The sequence below is a fragment of the Protopterus annectens genome, chromosome 8.part0 (assembly GCF_019279795.1).
Source record: "Protopterus annectens isolate FY-2018-M chromosome 8.part0, PAN1.0, whole genome shotgun sequence".
In the NCBI taxonomy this organism is placed as follows: domain Eukaryota; kingdom Metazoa; phylum Chordata; order Ceratodontiformes; family Protopteridae; genus Protopterus; species Protopterus annectens.
Window position 1 is genome coordinate 1,928,567,632 of NC_056741.1, and position 14,863 is coordinate 1,928,582,494.

The 14,863-nt window shown below is 36.7% G+C and overlaps 1 protein-coding gene across 1 annotated transcript in view; it reads right to left on the bottom strand.

Moving 5' to 3' along the window:
- The window catches only part of LOC122808587, a 142,631-nt gene that overhangs the window by 24,741 nt on the left and 103,027 nt on the right, over positions 1 to 14,863 (bottom strand). Inside the window, exon 3 of the mRNA XM_044079544.1 lies at positions 8,173 to 8,247. Within this exon, the coding sequence (XP_043935479.1) occupies positions 8,173 to 8,247 (75 nt within the window). The remainder of the gene's footprint in view (positions 1 to 8,172; positions 8,248 to 14,863) is intronic.

Consider the following 14,863-nt stretch of genomic DNA (forward strand, 5'->3'; position numbering starts at 1 on the left):
TAGGCATCATTCAGAGGCCACAGCACAGCCTTTGTTTGTGTTTGTGTACACCTGTCCTGATGGCTGTGACTGTTGTTGGGTATGTGAACCCCCCCTGACTGGCATGTGTGAGTCACTTACCTTAAGGGTGTCCCAGTACTGAGAGTGATGCTGCAGAGCTGCCTATGTTGGCTGCACATAGTACACTCCCTACACATGGTTGAGCACAGGTAGTATCATGTTTGGCATCCCTTTTACTGTATGTGAGAGTCAGAGAGAGGTGTTATTCCCTGGGTCCCTCCTGCATCAGTGTATGTGCTATGCGTTGCCTCTTTGCCAAGGCCAGGGCATACTGGGCACACCTCCTTCTGCCTACAGGGGTAGGCTCAGGTTGTTCCTCCTCTGAGTCACTCTGTGCCTGTGCAGGCCTTGGTATTGGTGGGGGGCTGTATGGCCCTGCCCCGTGCTGTTCCTGCGGCAGCTGTTTCCGCAGGATCATATTGTGTAGCATGGCACATATGATGACAATTTGGGTACATATAGCTGGTGAGTACTGCGAGGCTCCACCGGATGTGTCCAGGCAGAGGAACCCTGACTTGAGCATCCCAAACACATGCTGTACTATAATTCTAGTCTGTGCGTGTGCCTCATTATGGAGATCTTGTTTGTGTGTGTGTGTGTGTGTGTGTGTGTGTGTGTGTGTGTGTGTGTGTGTGTGTGTGTGCATTTCTGATGGGTGTGATCAGCCACGTCTCCAGTGCGTATCCAGCATCTCCCACTAGCTGACCGTGAGGGATGTCCCCACTGGCAAATCTCTGGTATAGCTGTGTCAGATGCCAGATGTGGGTATCGTGATAGCTTCCAGAGCAGCCAGCACATACATTCATTATTATGCCCTGGGCATCGCACACGACCTGGCAGTTGATGGAAAGGAAGCCCTTGTGGTTGATGTAGACCCTATCCTGCTCACCAGTTGGTGCTTTGATGCATATGTGCATGCAGTCTATAGCACCCACTACCTCAGGGTATACTGCTATTTGGTGGAACAGTTGCATATTGCTGGCCAATGCCTCATGGGTGTTGGGGAAATATACGTGCTCACGGACATGTGCTGACATGGCATCCAGGAACTGGTGGAGTACTCTGGATGCTGATGCCTGTGAGATCCCCATCATATCCCCAGTTGGCCTTTGGAAGGTAGCTGTAGCTAGTATTCTTAGGCCTACACATACTTTGGTATCCACTGGGATGGGTTCCCTTCTATTAGTTCTGTGTGTCAGGCTTGGCCGGCACAGCTCAACAATTTTCTGCAGGAGGTCCCTGTCCACCCTATAGTGCTCCACTATCTCCAGCTCATGTAGCTCCTGGTAGGTTAACTTGAGTCTGTACACTCTTCTCCATCTCCTCACTGTGGGTTGGTCGACAGCATTCACATCCTCACTACCCTCAGCCTCTTCCACAAGTTGTTGTAAGATAGCTATTGCAGCCCCTATCATTTTGTTGTTTTGATTGTTAAAACTTTCCCGCTTGTATACACCGATGATGTAGAGTGCGGGAAAAACCAGAGGAGAAGGTGTTTGCATAGTTTATAGTAGTGTTCTGGGCTGGGCTGGTCTGCTGCCTGTGTAATTGGCTGATTCTGATACATTTCACCTGCCAGCTATGCTAGTTCTCCTTGATTACCTTCCTATTGCTGTTTTCCTTCCCATTACCTTCCTGTTTAAGCCCGGGGATGCGCCGCGCAAACAGAGTGCTCAAATGTGCACAGTGCTGTTATTTCCTGGTTTAACTTTTTATTCTTCCTTCACCCGCTTAGGCAATGTAAAGAGTGCTAGGCAGATTCAGACACACCCCCTTGCTTAGCTGTGCTAATCTAGGAGCAAACCCGAGCCACAGGGCTCCAATCCGCTTACAGTATGTCTGACACACACACCCTATGATGTCAGCTAACTCCTAGGCTTGCACCAAGCTATTCCTACTCTTACACTGTTGGGACCTGACTAGCATGCTGGGGAAAACGGGGATTCACTATCATTCCCCTCATTTGCATAGGATTGCCTGCCAGTGCATAGTTACATGTCTCACACTGAGCCTCCCCCCTTAGCAACCACTACTCACTGGCCATGTTGTCTTCTGCCTGACATTGACTTTCATGGCAGAATAGTGATTTTAGTTAGAATGCTTAATTTAGTTTTATTTTATTATTTTCCCACCGATCCCATTTGTGCGCCGCTGCCCTACTCTTAAACAGCCAAGATCGGCTAAAAAAAAAAATAAAAGTTGATTTTTTTAGGCTGTTTGTAATGCCAATGGCCTTATACTTGACCATTGGCATGCTTCCTGATTGATATGCAGCCTTTATTTGGCGCTGTCACAGCTCCGTTTTGGATTTTGCAGAAATGTACTCGGTTACTAACGGAGTACATTTCTGCAGATTGCACTAGTCCTGCATGGCCGGTTTCAAGCTTCCTGGATCACAAATTCACCTCATTTGCATGAATGTCTCCTGCAAATGGGGTGATCTGCATACAGGGGCTTAGTCCGTGCAGGACTAGTGCAGGAACGCTTGTGCACACCCCTGCAGGCTGTTCCTGGATTGCACAGCAGACATATTGCCTGCTAGAGCTCCTGCACTGATTCTGCATGCCATGCAAGGCATACAGAATCTGGGGGAGTATCTTTCATGCTGTATTTTGAAGGTAAGTGTGTTAAGTGTAGCCCTAGCAGCTGCTGGTAACCATTTCCATTTGCCTATTGTAAGACAGAGGCATTCATTTTGTTTGAAGGGTGAATAAAACAAAGTATACATTTTCAACATATTATAGCAGACTGTAGTTGTGTGGAGCAGAGGGCAGTGATGGATAGATCTTATTATAATCTAGGAATTAGTATGTTTATGAGTAAGGATTATCTGGCTTTGATGCTGAGTAAAGCACAGACTTTTTTAAGAATGTTTTAACAGTGATAATACTTTCTGTGTTATGTTCTTTGTGTATTTATGAAAGAAGATTTGGTCAAATAGAAGGCCTTGGTATTTTGTTCTTAGATGCATGGAAGTGGTGTACCAGTGGAGTCTAATAGTGATAATTTGAGTGAACTATAATTTTTGTGGTATATTAAATAAAATGGCAAAGCTGTTTTGAGTATTAATGGTAAATTTATTGATATGAAGCAAATTACAGATAGTAGTGAGGTAATTTCAAAGTTTGTATCTGAGAAAGGATGGCTTGCAATTGGTTCTGGTGAGGACAATGTCATCTGAATAGAAGATACACTTAGCATGATGGAGATTCCAGAAAAGGCTATTTTTGAAGAGAGAAAAGAATGGACAGAGAACAGATCTCTAAGGAACACATTTATATATGACATACAATTCTAAAATGCTTAGTCTGCTTTCTGACTGATTTGTAGCCAAAATGGGTCCATTCTAAGCCAGTTCTCTAATCCAGTCAATAAACAAATAAATTAAATATATTTACATTTTATGTCTGTAGAAAAAAACAGGAAAAGGAAATGCTTATGGGATACATACTAAAAAGGCAAGAAAAATACATGCATACATTTATCTGTATCTATGCATATATCTACATCTATATCAATCTCTAGCGCTCTCTCTTTCTGTTTCTCTCTGTCTAAATATATATATATATATATATATATATATATATATATATATATAATATATATATAATATATATATATATATATACATATACATATATCTATATCTATAGATATAGATAGCTCAGCAGCAACAAGAGCTTTAGTGTTCATCCCTTCCCGGAAACATCTAAAACCTAATGATTAATCAGTTTCACACACTTGTCCAGTTAAAAATCTTACCACTAGCAATCAGCATGGTCACTGCTCTGAGCACTCTAGCAAAAACTGAATCTTGTCTCTGAAGATCAGAAATGGGTTGGTTCTCCTTTCTTGCCAAACACAATCTCAGATGGAAGATCCTTTAAGGTATACTAGTGCATCAATTGGCTCAACAAGTATTTTAACATCATCTGGTAACAGAAGCTTAACATAAACTGGGTTAAGCAGCATATAGCTTATCTTCCATAATATACGCTTTCTTATCACATGGATAATCATAATCACTTCTCTGTGTTCTGGAGGCTGAATAAAACATATTATAATAGAACAGGATTACAAAGACTCTATGCATCCTATCTGCCCTTATCTCACTTTCTGGAAGGCTTGGTCATCTTGTAAGGTGCTGCAGAGCAGTTCTGTCCTTCCATCCTGCCAGGATGCTACTAATTTCTTTTTTTTTCTGTATACCTTCTCTTTAAGATCTACTTGCCTCTCTTTAAGGATATCAGTCTTCACTTAAAAGTGTGCTTCTCTTTCCTTCACTGTCTTGCGGTCCTGCTCTCAAGATGAATCTGAATACTCTGTGAGCAGACATTCAATACCTGTGTACCCAGCCAGAAACTTTAAAAGAAAGTCATCAATTTTTATATTAACTTGTTTTGTATACGCATTTTCTTTGTTGCTACTTATGAGTTAGTTGTACAAGATTTACTGCCATCACCTTAAGGACTTTTGGTGCTTATTCCATCTGCTATTGCCAGGCAGTCATGTGCAATTACCAGGTAAGCCAATGCATTTTCTTTTTGTTTAAAACAAGAGTGGGGCATCACAGAAGCAACCAGATATTTAAATGTAACATAGCCTTTGCTTAGAATGGTGGCTACCTCTAATTAATTCAGAAACACTTTTTATCCTGTAAAAAGAGGCTCTGGGAACGTACATTAGCCAAAAGTGTCATAGCAAAAGTCATAGTCCCAAGCTTTTGAAATAGAATAAAGAAAACATTTACTTAAAGAAAATAAGCTATATACTTTGAAAACTAACTGTACCAACAGGTATGCAGTTGCAACATGATCTGCAAAATACAAATATTTGGACAGATACATAGCATAAGAAAATATTATCTAACACAGTATGATTCTACCACTACCTGAAAACTGTAAACTATGTGCCTCTGACTTTTATAACCATTTAGCAATACCAAAAGAGAAACAGGAAACATTTTAGAAATTATCTCAGTGACTCTAGGCAGTTTATTTTTCTTCTCATCTTCAGTCCATCCAAACTACTTTTGATTGTTCCTGGATATATTAAAAATCCAACAAAAGCAATAACAGGAAAGTACAGCAAGACTGGTTCAACCATTGAACTGCTTCATCACAGAGAAGTCACTTTATTTGAAAAAAAAAAACTCCAGAGGTGTGTCCTTCAATGAGTCACTACTGCAAAATATTCAGTTAGCACAACCCTTTTAGACAAATTCGCCTTTCTGCATTATATAAAGTAGACCTGACAGTTACTTCCTGCTGTGTCAAAATTTTAAACCAATATAACTTCCCAAAAAACAGGACTGTTGACATAACCAGAAAATTTTAATGTAAGATATGGTGACCTAGCTTTAGACAGAAAGCAATATGCAGAGCCCACTGCTCTGCTATTGTGTGTGTGCTGTTTTCTTTTTCAAAGCTCTACTGTATTTCTACAGGGAAAAAGTTACTTGTCCTGGATAACATTTCATATTTAAATTTTTTTCTGCATCTTTACTAGAATAAGAATTGCAGGTTGTTACACTTTTTCACATTTTGCAGTTTATTTCAATAAAGAATATGTATATGTTTCTGCTGAAATTTTTTTCATATTTCCCTTTTCCTAAACCTGATATGAGCTTTTTCTAGGCATCTCTAAAAACATGAATTGCATCCAAGGTACAGCTCATTAGTTATGTTACTCAGTCCCCTGTCCTGGCAAAATATTTACATTTGCTTTACTCACACAACTTCTTTGCCCTCCTGCATCACATTACTAATGCACACTAATCTTAACCCTACCATTGCACCTTAACCTTAGAAAAAAAATTCCTTTCCATAACAATACCACTTTACAAGACAATCAACATTAACTCTAGCCCTGACTTAGCTCATAATCTAACCCTAAGCCACATAAAATCATACAAATATGCCCATCCCCTAATGCTGATAAGTCAGTATAGCTGAAAGTTTCAGCATTAGTTTCACAAACCCACACTTACCTTATCCTCATACATTTGAGGTTCCATTCATCCGATAGCTTCACATTTTGTATGAATGGAACACTCAACAACAATCCAGTATCATTCACTCCATCAATGAGCAGATATCTGTGTGTGTAGATGGCATACAGCAGCTGAGCACTCATGCTTTGGACCTTGAACAACACCATCCAAACCCAAATAGATTGCACACTGAACAGCTGAAGAGAAACGTTATGTATACTGACTTCCCAGGAATTCACCCCCCCCCCCACCCTCACCTTCAGTGTTATCTTACCAAAAGTAACTGTACATTGGTTAAAATAGCTTGAATTCATATTAAACAATATTTTCTAGGAAAAGTTAATGCCTTTTCAGTGTGATTATCCCTTCTAAATTTTATGATAACATGAGATAATCAACCAAACCAATTTGGCACACCAAAGTCATTATAACTGCACATACTTCTGTCTTAAAAAAGATGTAGCTAAGCAGTTCATTTCTTCAAATGGTTGATGACAACTGTTATAGTTCACCATTTTCTGCAACTGCTCTAATATAAAGCAATAAACATCCAGTCACAGGAATCTGAGGTAAAATAATAGAATTATTTATTTAAAGAAATTAGACAATTTGTTTCAAAAATAAATATAGAAAATATTTTGAATAGACAGCCTAAGGAAAAACTTAATTATTACTTAATTCTGCCACTAGCACTAACTGAAGATAATTGTAATCCATCTACCTTTGACTTTTATGACCATTTATCAAAAGCAAAAGACACGCATAATTTATAGAGATGAACTCACTGAATCTTGGCAGTAGACCATCTTCTCATCTATAGTCTGTAAAAACATTTTCTTTACTGCTTCCAGATTTTTAAAAGTCCACTAATACAGAACATCACAGACTAAATAAATCAACCAGCTGAGCTATTTTTTTAAAAGAAGGACCACTTTACTTGAAGAAACTCTAGAGAGGTATCTTGGAAGGAGCCAGAATTAGGAAATATCCAGGTAACAGAAACCTTTTAGACAAATAACCCTTTGTTGTTTAAGGTAAAGTGGCCCCACCCCTTTCCTTCCTTCTGGGTCAAAATTTTATATCTGAATAATTTTTGTCAAAGCAGATTTGTTCACATAACTTGAAAGTTCTACCAAATAATATAATATAGTTTTTCATAAGAAATAGTCTATATAGCCAAAAAAAATGTGTGTGTGTGTGTGTGTGTGTGTGTGTGTGTGTGTGTGTGTGTGTGTGTGTGTGTGTGAGTGCATGCGCATCTGTCTGTATTTCACTTTCAAATCTATACTGCATTTCTCCAAAAAAACACAAGTAAGTGCTTGCTCTTTACAGTTTGTCACATTTCACATCTGTGCTAGTTACTATAAAAAACAATTGTGAATTCTATACAGTTTCCACGGATTGTATCACTGCTGTTTCATACAGGAAAAACATATGTTTTGTACAGCCCTTCATATTTCAAATCTTTGCTGCATCTTTATGGAAAGAATGACTGACTATAAGTTCTGTTCAGCTTTCTTTGATATAGCCTAACCAGATATCCATGAAGACCGAAATAAGGACATACTGTCTTCTACTCCAATGAAACATAGCTTGGTAAGGATCTATTCTAACTGTCTCATCTGGGAAGGGGGTCCAAACTGAGAATAAATTATTCTCTGGACACCATTATTGCCTCCTTAAGTATAGTATAACCTTAAAAGACTGACCTCTGACATATAATTATTAGCAAAATTATTTATTTACTTACTAAGTTATATTTTATAGAAAATAAACTTTATTCCCATGTTCTGTGGTACTTATTTGAATCTGTGGACACATGAAAACGTGACCCTATTTCTCAGTCTTACCTTTATTTTCCTAATCATTAATTAAGTTACTAGCCCCAAAGAAAGTAAAACTTCAGATGAACAAAGCAGATTTCTAATTAACATTCTTTGGCTATGGCTAATATTTTGGCTAGGTTTGTCTTCTAATTGTAACAACTGTTTGAAAATATTAACAAAATAGAAACCTACATGGTAAATAAATTTAATATACCAGGATAAGCATCAGAAGACTCAAGCTGGTAAAAGGCATACAGCCAGAAGAAAGCAATCTCAGCAAATCATATAACTTACCTTCTTTATTTTGATGACATTCAACATCCATAGAAATGCTTTCAGGATCCTTACTTTGATCCAAGTTGATTGGGCCTAAATCAAAGGAGTAAATCTGAATAATTTATTGAATTCATACGAAAAAGTGAAATATTTTTTAAAACCATTTGAACCCCTTGAAAATAACACCAAACTTAAACTGTATACCTGTTAAACCCTCTAGACTTCTATACAAAGGCTAGCAAGGTCAAGAAGAAAATGTAAAGTATGGAAGCCGTTCAATTAAATTCAAGAGATGTTGTTTCTTTGACAACGTTACTAAATGTCACCTAAATTTATTTAACCATTAATTTCAAAAAAGTATAACTCTTGCATCCTTCTCTTGTAGTAGTAACTGTAAAAACTAACATATTTATTCTGTTCATAGGAAAAATGAAATAATTCAAAAGACACTCACTTAATGCTGAGCTTGCATGAGACAAGTTTCCCAGTATATATGAAACAGTCGATAAGATATTTTTAAAATCCATTTTACTTCTTTTAATTTACATATCGCAGAAATCATAAAACATATATCTGATACCATAATCTCAGAGAAAATTTTCTCTGCCAGGGTCAAATTTTTAAATTACCAATGCAGAAATTAGAAACAGTGTTTCCCAAAATTATACTACATATCAGCTAGGTCAGCTGGTCCAAAGGGAGGTAAAGTTAGTTCCTTCAGCATGAAAGTCACATCCCAAGTAGATAAATATGCCTTCATGGAGGCTTTAAATGCTGGACACCTCTCAGAAAACTTTAATATTTAGAATAGCTGCTAGCTAAGAATAAACTGGTAGACAAGCATATATAACTGAAACATGCATTTCAATTGAAAACTAAATCACATTAGATTCAAGGGCATAGTTTAAGTAATGTACTATTTTAGGAGCTAGGCATTCATTGGCACCAAACCTTTAAAAGTATAGTTGTGTAAGTAAAACTTACCATAACAGTAGATGTTTGAATGATCTCTGCTGCAGAAGTCTTACCTATATGGGTTATATCATGCCAAGGATGTAACAGCTGGACACCTTCCAAGTTTTCAGGACACCTTCCACATGCCCAAACTCCCAGGCAGCTTTAGCTAAGCTGACTAAAAGACAAGTTTGGGCACAAAGCCCTTCAGAGCTTTCTTGTCAACAGAAAGAAAGAGGCCAAGCCTGAAAGACCAAAGCTAGGAATAACAAAAAATAAATATCCACACTCTGGCATGAAAAACACACCAAAAAACAAGGAGGGGTGGGTGGAGGGAGGGAATGACTACTACAGAAGTGATCTTACATGATTGTACTTTGTTCATCATGTTGATCACTGCTGCAGTAGCCTTAGCTATATGGGTAGATTAACTTAGCTTGCTACATTTGGGAAATGTAAGGAGAAGAGACTGGGAGCCCCTGGAGAATGGTCTAAGCAAAGCTTGACCTGGATCTAGAGATGAAATCAAGCTTATAGTGCTTTGTAAAAGTATGTATAGAGGACCGAGTAGTGGCTTCTGGAATACTTTTAGAATCCAACCCTTTCCAAGAATCCATAGATAAAGACAAGGCTCTGTTTGAGTGGGCCTTGACCTTCCCTGGAATAGTTTTGTTATGGTGAGTATAACAAAAGGTAATAACCTTAGACATACATTTGGAATAGTTTGTTTTGACATAGGTTGTCCCTTCTTCTTACCTTCACAAGAAAGGAACAATTAATCCAAATGTCCTAAAGATTTAGATCTGTCAAGACTGTACCCAAGTTGTTTGTGGACACTCAAGGTATGGGAGTATCCTCCCTCCCTCATTTCTAGGTTCAGGAGAGAAGATGTGGAGATGTTTAGTTTGGCTTAAAGTAAACTTGGATACCACTTTAAGCAAAAAAGGAGGATTAATTCTCAAAGAAACCCTATCCCCATGGAAAATGAGATAGTGTTGACTCATCATAAGACTGTGAAACTGAGACAACTTTCTTGCAGATGTCAGAGCAATTAGTAAAACTGTTTTCTATGTTAATAATCTCAAGCCAGCGAGATTAAATGCTCAAATGGAAAAAGTGTTAGCTTCTTTAACAAAAAATTAAGATCCCAAGGAGAAGCCCCCTGTTTCCTAGAATGCTTCTTATGCAAAACCTCTTCCAAAAACATTTTCACACTAGGTTGCATTTAAAGAGGGCATTTCATGGGCAGACATGCTAAAATGGCCAATAAGTGAACCTTGATAGAGGAATAATAAAGGTGAAAGGATAGTAACTCACATAAATAAAATCTTCAAACAACACTCATCCAAAGCAATTTCAGCCAGACAAATGAAACAACCGAGAAAGAAAATATTTCTTTAGCATGTTCATTCTTTATTTCAAACAGAACTTCTTCAGAATACAAACTTCTACTTCCTCACTGCTTATAAATATCACGACAAACCTTAATTTGCTCATTTACATACCAATTAACTTTAGTAGAATAATTACTTACTAAATATTTTATAAACCACAAATACATAATACATCTAACATTCATATATTGCAAATAAATTACACACACACATATATATATATATATATATATATATATATATATATATATATATGCGCATGTGTGTGTATTTCATTCAATTACAATCTTTATGTCATTAAAAGCCATTTAACATTTATGTGATCATTTAAACCAGGCTTTTTATCAGAACACAATCTGATCTGCCATTTAGTCTCTCAACATTCTAACTGAATATTGCAGTCTTCTTTGAAGGGATCAACTGAAACACTTTCTAACACAAAAAATGTAAACATCATGAAATTCCTACACTCTGCAGTGTGTTTAGCTAGGGCATTACTAAAATCTTGTTTCTTAATGCCAGTAATGTGTTCATAAACTGTCTTAAGAGAGTTTTCTTATAGTTTTGCCAATGCAGAAACTATTACAAGTTTCACATAAAACAAAATAAACTATCTAAATAGAATTACAGTCATAATATTTGTTAGACCAAATCATTTTATTAAGACTTTTTATACAAAAAAGAGGTATCAGGTATATATATTCAGAACTTACATTATTGACATTTCAATGTCCCTCCTTTATCACTACTAGTGTCTTCCTTCTTGTTGGAATTTATTAATATAGATTTTATATTATTGCCACCTTTGTAAGTAAATGCGGGTTTATTACATAATATTTTTTGCTAATTCTTGGTTACCTAAAGTAATTTCCAATTGTTATTTAAAATATTCCTTATATTTTTCATAGCTTTAGAAACAGGTAATGGAAAAGACCTACTAAAACTATTTTCTTCACTATTACTTGATTTTTCTTTGTCTTTAACCTTTTCAAGAGTGATCCAACCTGTTTTTATGATGGATCTAAACTTATAATTTCTTTCTTGTAAAATATTCAGCTTTATATCCTCAACAAAATAAATTGTTTTTGTATTCTCTATCTATAAACAAACGTAAAATTCAGCATCAACATTATATGGAACATCTTCACTGGTCATCCCACTTAACCTAATATACTGGCCTCTTGCTACATTTCTTTTCATAAACTTTGGATGCTGACTTTTTTCATGTAAATTTCCTATAAACTCGACTCTCAAAACCTTTAGTTTCATTGTTCATATTAATTGTCAAATCTAAAAAAATTAGCTAATAAACCTTTATCATTTAAAGTGAACTTGATAAAGTCTGTGGTGTCATTAAATTCTTGAAACAAATTGTCAGATTCATAAAATGTAGTCCCCCAATAAAAAACAAATTGTTTATGTAATGTCTATCGAAAAACATTTTATTAAAATAATGATGTGTTTTAAGATTTTCTTACACCCACCAACCCATGAGTAGGTTGGCAAAAACTGGTGCAACTCTAGCCCCCATGGCTACTCCCTTCATTTGTTGATCTTTCCTCAGAAATAAAAAAAAATGTTTTCAAGGATGATTTCTAATAATATACAAACTGTATGTAAAAAGAAATTATCAAAAACTAATATATTTCTATAAATACTTTCTAACATAATTGATACTCACAGTCTGATGTATGCTTGTTTATAAAGCTGTGACATCTAAAGTAACTAAGAATCCTTCACTATCCCTCATTTTACAGTCATGTAGCAATTCCAGTAGGTGCCATTAATCTCTGTGATGAAATTCAGAATTCTGTACTATATGATTTAGTACTCTAAGTAAGTAGAAACAGTTTCAGTCCTATAGATATCGGCTGCTGCAACCAGTCTAAAAGGTAGTTTAAATTTATCTTTGTATATCTTTGGAATTCCAAATATTCTAGCCATTTTGGGATTCCTGACTGTGAAATATTCATAAAGGTCAGAAGTAATATAACCCTGAATAAATAAATCATGCAAAAACATACCTATTCCAGCAAACCTTTTCCCTATCTCATGTGAAGTAACTTCTTTATAATAATCTTTATCTTGTAATAAATTTAAAACAACCTGACTGTAATCATTTACTTTCACGAGAACTATCCTATTCTCTTTATCTGCTTTCATTACATGAATTTATCTATTATTTGATTAAATCACTTAAAGTTTTCCTTTCACTTGATGCCAAATTGTAAAAATTATCATTTTTGTTATTAATTAGTTTTGATCTAAGTTCACTTTCACAAACTTTGTTAAATGCTTATAAGGTGGGACGCAAAACAGCAGAATAGGTGGACCATTTCTTAAAAATATCTTTTTCAAATGAGAAATGTGGTATATCATGTAAAATGTAGTGTACATTTAACTCTCAAATGTAGAATTTCAGATCTACAAACAACTTAGTTATGTCTGCTTTCTGCATAGGAATAACAGAAAAAACTTTTTTTGAAAACAAAAGATGGTCAAAATTAAACATAATTTCAGTCAAATTCACAATGTTGTCACAATGTGTTATGTCCTTTGCTCCTTTCTTTTCCCTTTTTTCAGTGTCTTCCCCTTTTCTTTGGGGTACTGAGTCATGTTTGTTGGCATATTGTTGGTGGGAAAAGGATCAGAAGAAGTGGAAGCTTCACCATTGTTAACAGATACTATCTGAGCATAAATACTAGAAGGTAAATCAAATTCCTTAGCTTTCCATAGACTTTCTTCCTTTACCCTCAATTCTTCAAGTACTCCCACTTCTTTTTGAGCAGTAGAAGTACAATAAGAAAGTCTTTCTGGTGACCTTTTAATTGGATAGGTAAACCATTTTTATGAGATTGTGCATCCCTAAATACCTTCTTTTCCTGCTTACAATAGTGGAAATATGTTTATTTACTTTGGCAGAAATTCTATTGTATAACATAATACATGCAAGAAAACAAACATTGTCTTTAATCTGCTCATTTAACCTTTTTATCTTCTCTAAAATATTATTAGCCTTTTCATAATAATCTGAAATAAAAAGAAGTTATGTCTTACCATAACGTTCCATCTGAGTTGTTGATCTTCTTCCAGCCATCACTGATTCCAAGCCCTCAGACCTGAGTTGGCCTAATACCAAGCTTGTGTACACCATAAACTCTTGAGCTAAGCTGCTACCCACAATGCCCTTCTCCCAGTTACCTCAGATTGAGTTTGCATGCAACATATAGAAGAAAACAGAGAACAGAGAAGAGAGGCCATCTCTGCGCAGAAACCCTGAAACACCAACAAGGACCCAGAAGATCCACCAGGAGCCTTTGGTGGGGGCCGGTGGGAGGGTGTGATGACTGGAAGAAGATCAACAACTCAGATGGAACATTATGGTAAGACATAACTTCTTTATCTGAAGTTGTTAATCTTCTTCCTATTCATCACTGATGGGACAGAATCCCAAGCTATTTGGAGAACCTGGGTGGCTCTTATGGAAGAACATTCCTGAGAACCATTGAGCCGAAGGCCGCTCTTCCCCTGGAGACCAAATCCAATTTGTAATGTTTGATGAAGGTATGGGGTTTAGCCCAAATGGCTGCTGCACAAATGTCATCCATGGAAGCCCTGGAGTGAAAGGCAACCAAAGTTGCAATGGCCCTAGTTGAATGAGCTTTGATTTTAACAGTTTTAGATTCATTCGCTAGGGAGTATGAAAAGGTAATACAATCTCTAAGCCATTTTGATAAAGTAACTTTTGATACAGCACATCCCATTCTTTGGTCAGAAAAGGAAATGAAAAGTTGATCCGACTTGCGGATAGACTTAGTCCTGTCCAAGTAGAAATGTAGTTGTCTGTGTACATCCAATGAATGCAGACAGTATTCTTCCTTGTTGGAATAATTTGGGAAAAACACAGGGAGCTCAATGGACTGGTTAATAGAGAAGTCAGAAACCACTTTGGGGAGAAAGGATGAGTTAGTATGAAGGGATACTCTTTCCTTATGGAAGATTAGATATGGGCTCTTGATGCATAAGGCTTGTAACTCAGATATCTGACTGGCTGAAGTGACTGCTACTAAAAACAAGGAATTCCATGACAGGAATTTTAAATCACATGTCGCAGCATGCTCAAAGGGGGGTAGAGAGAGAGAGATAGAGACTGTAGAACCTGAGAAAAATTCCATGGGCCAAATTCAGGAAGCCTCCGTGTAAGAGTTATAACTCTTACACGGAGGCTGCAGTTAAACGGTGTGATGTCAGCATGTCATGCATATGCATGAGGTGCATGAAGCATGCTGAATCACACTGTAACTCTTACACGGTCCGTGTAAGACAGTAGGGGGCGTGTCCGTAGGCTAAGCCCTGCAAGC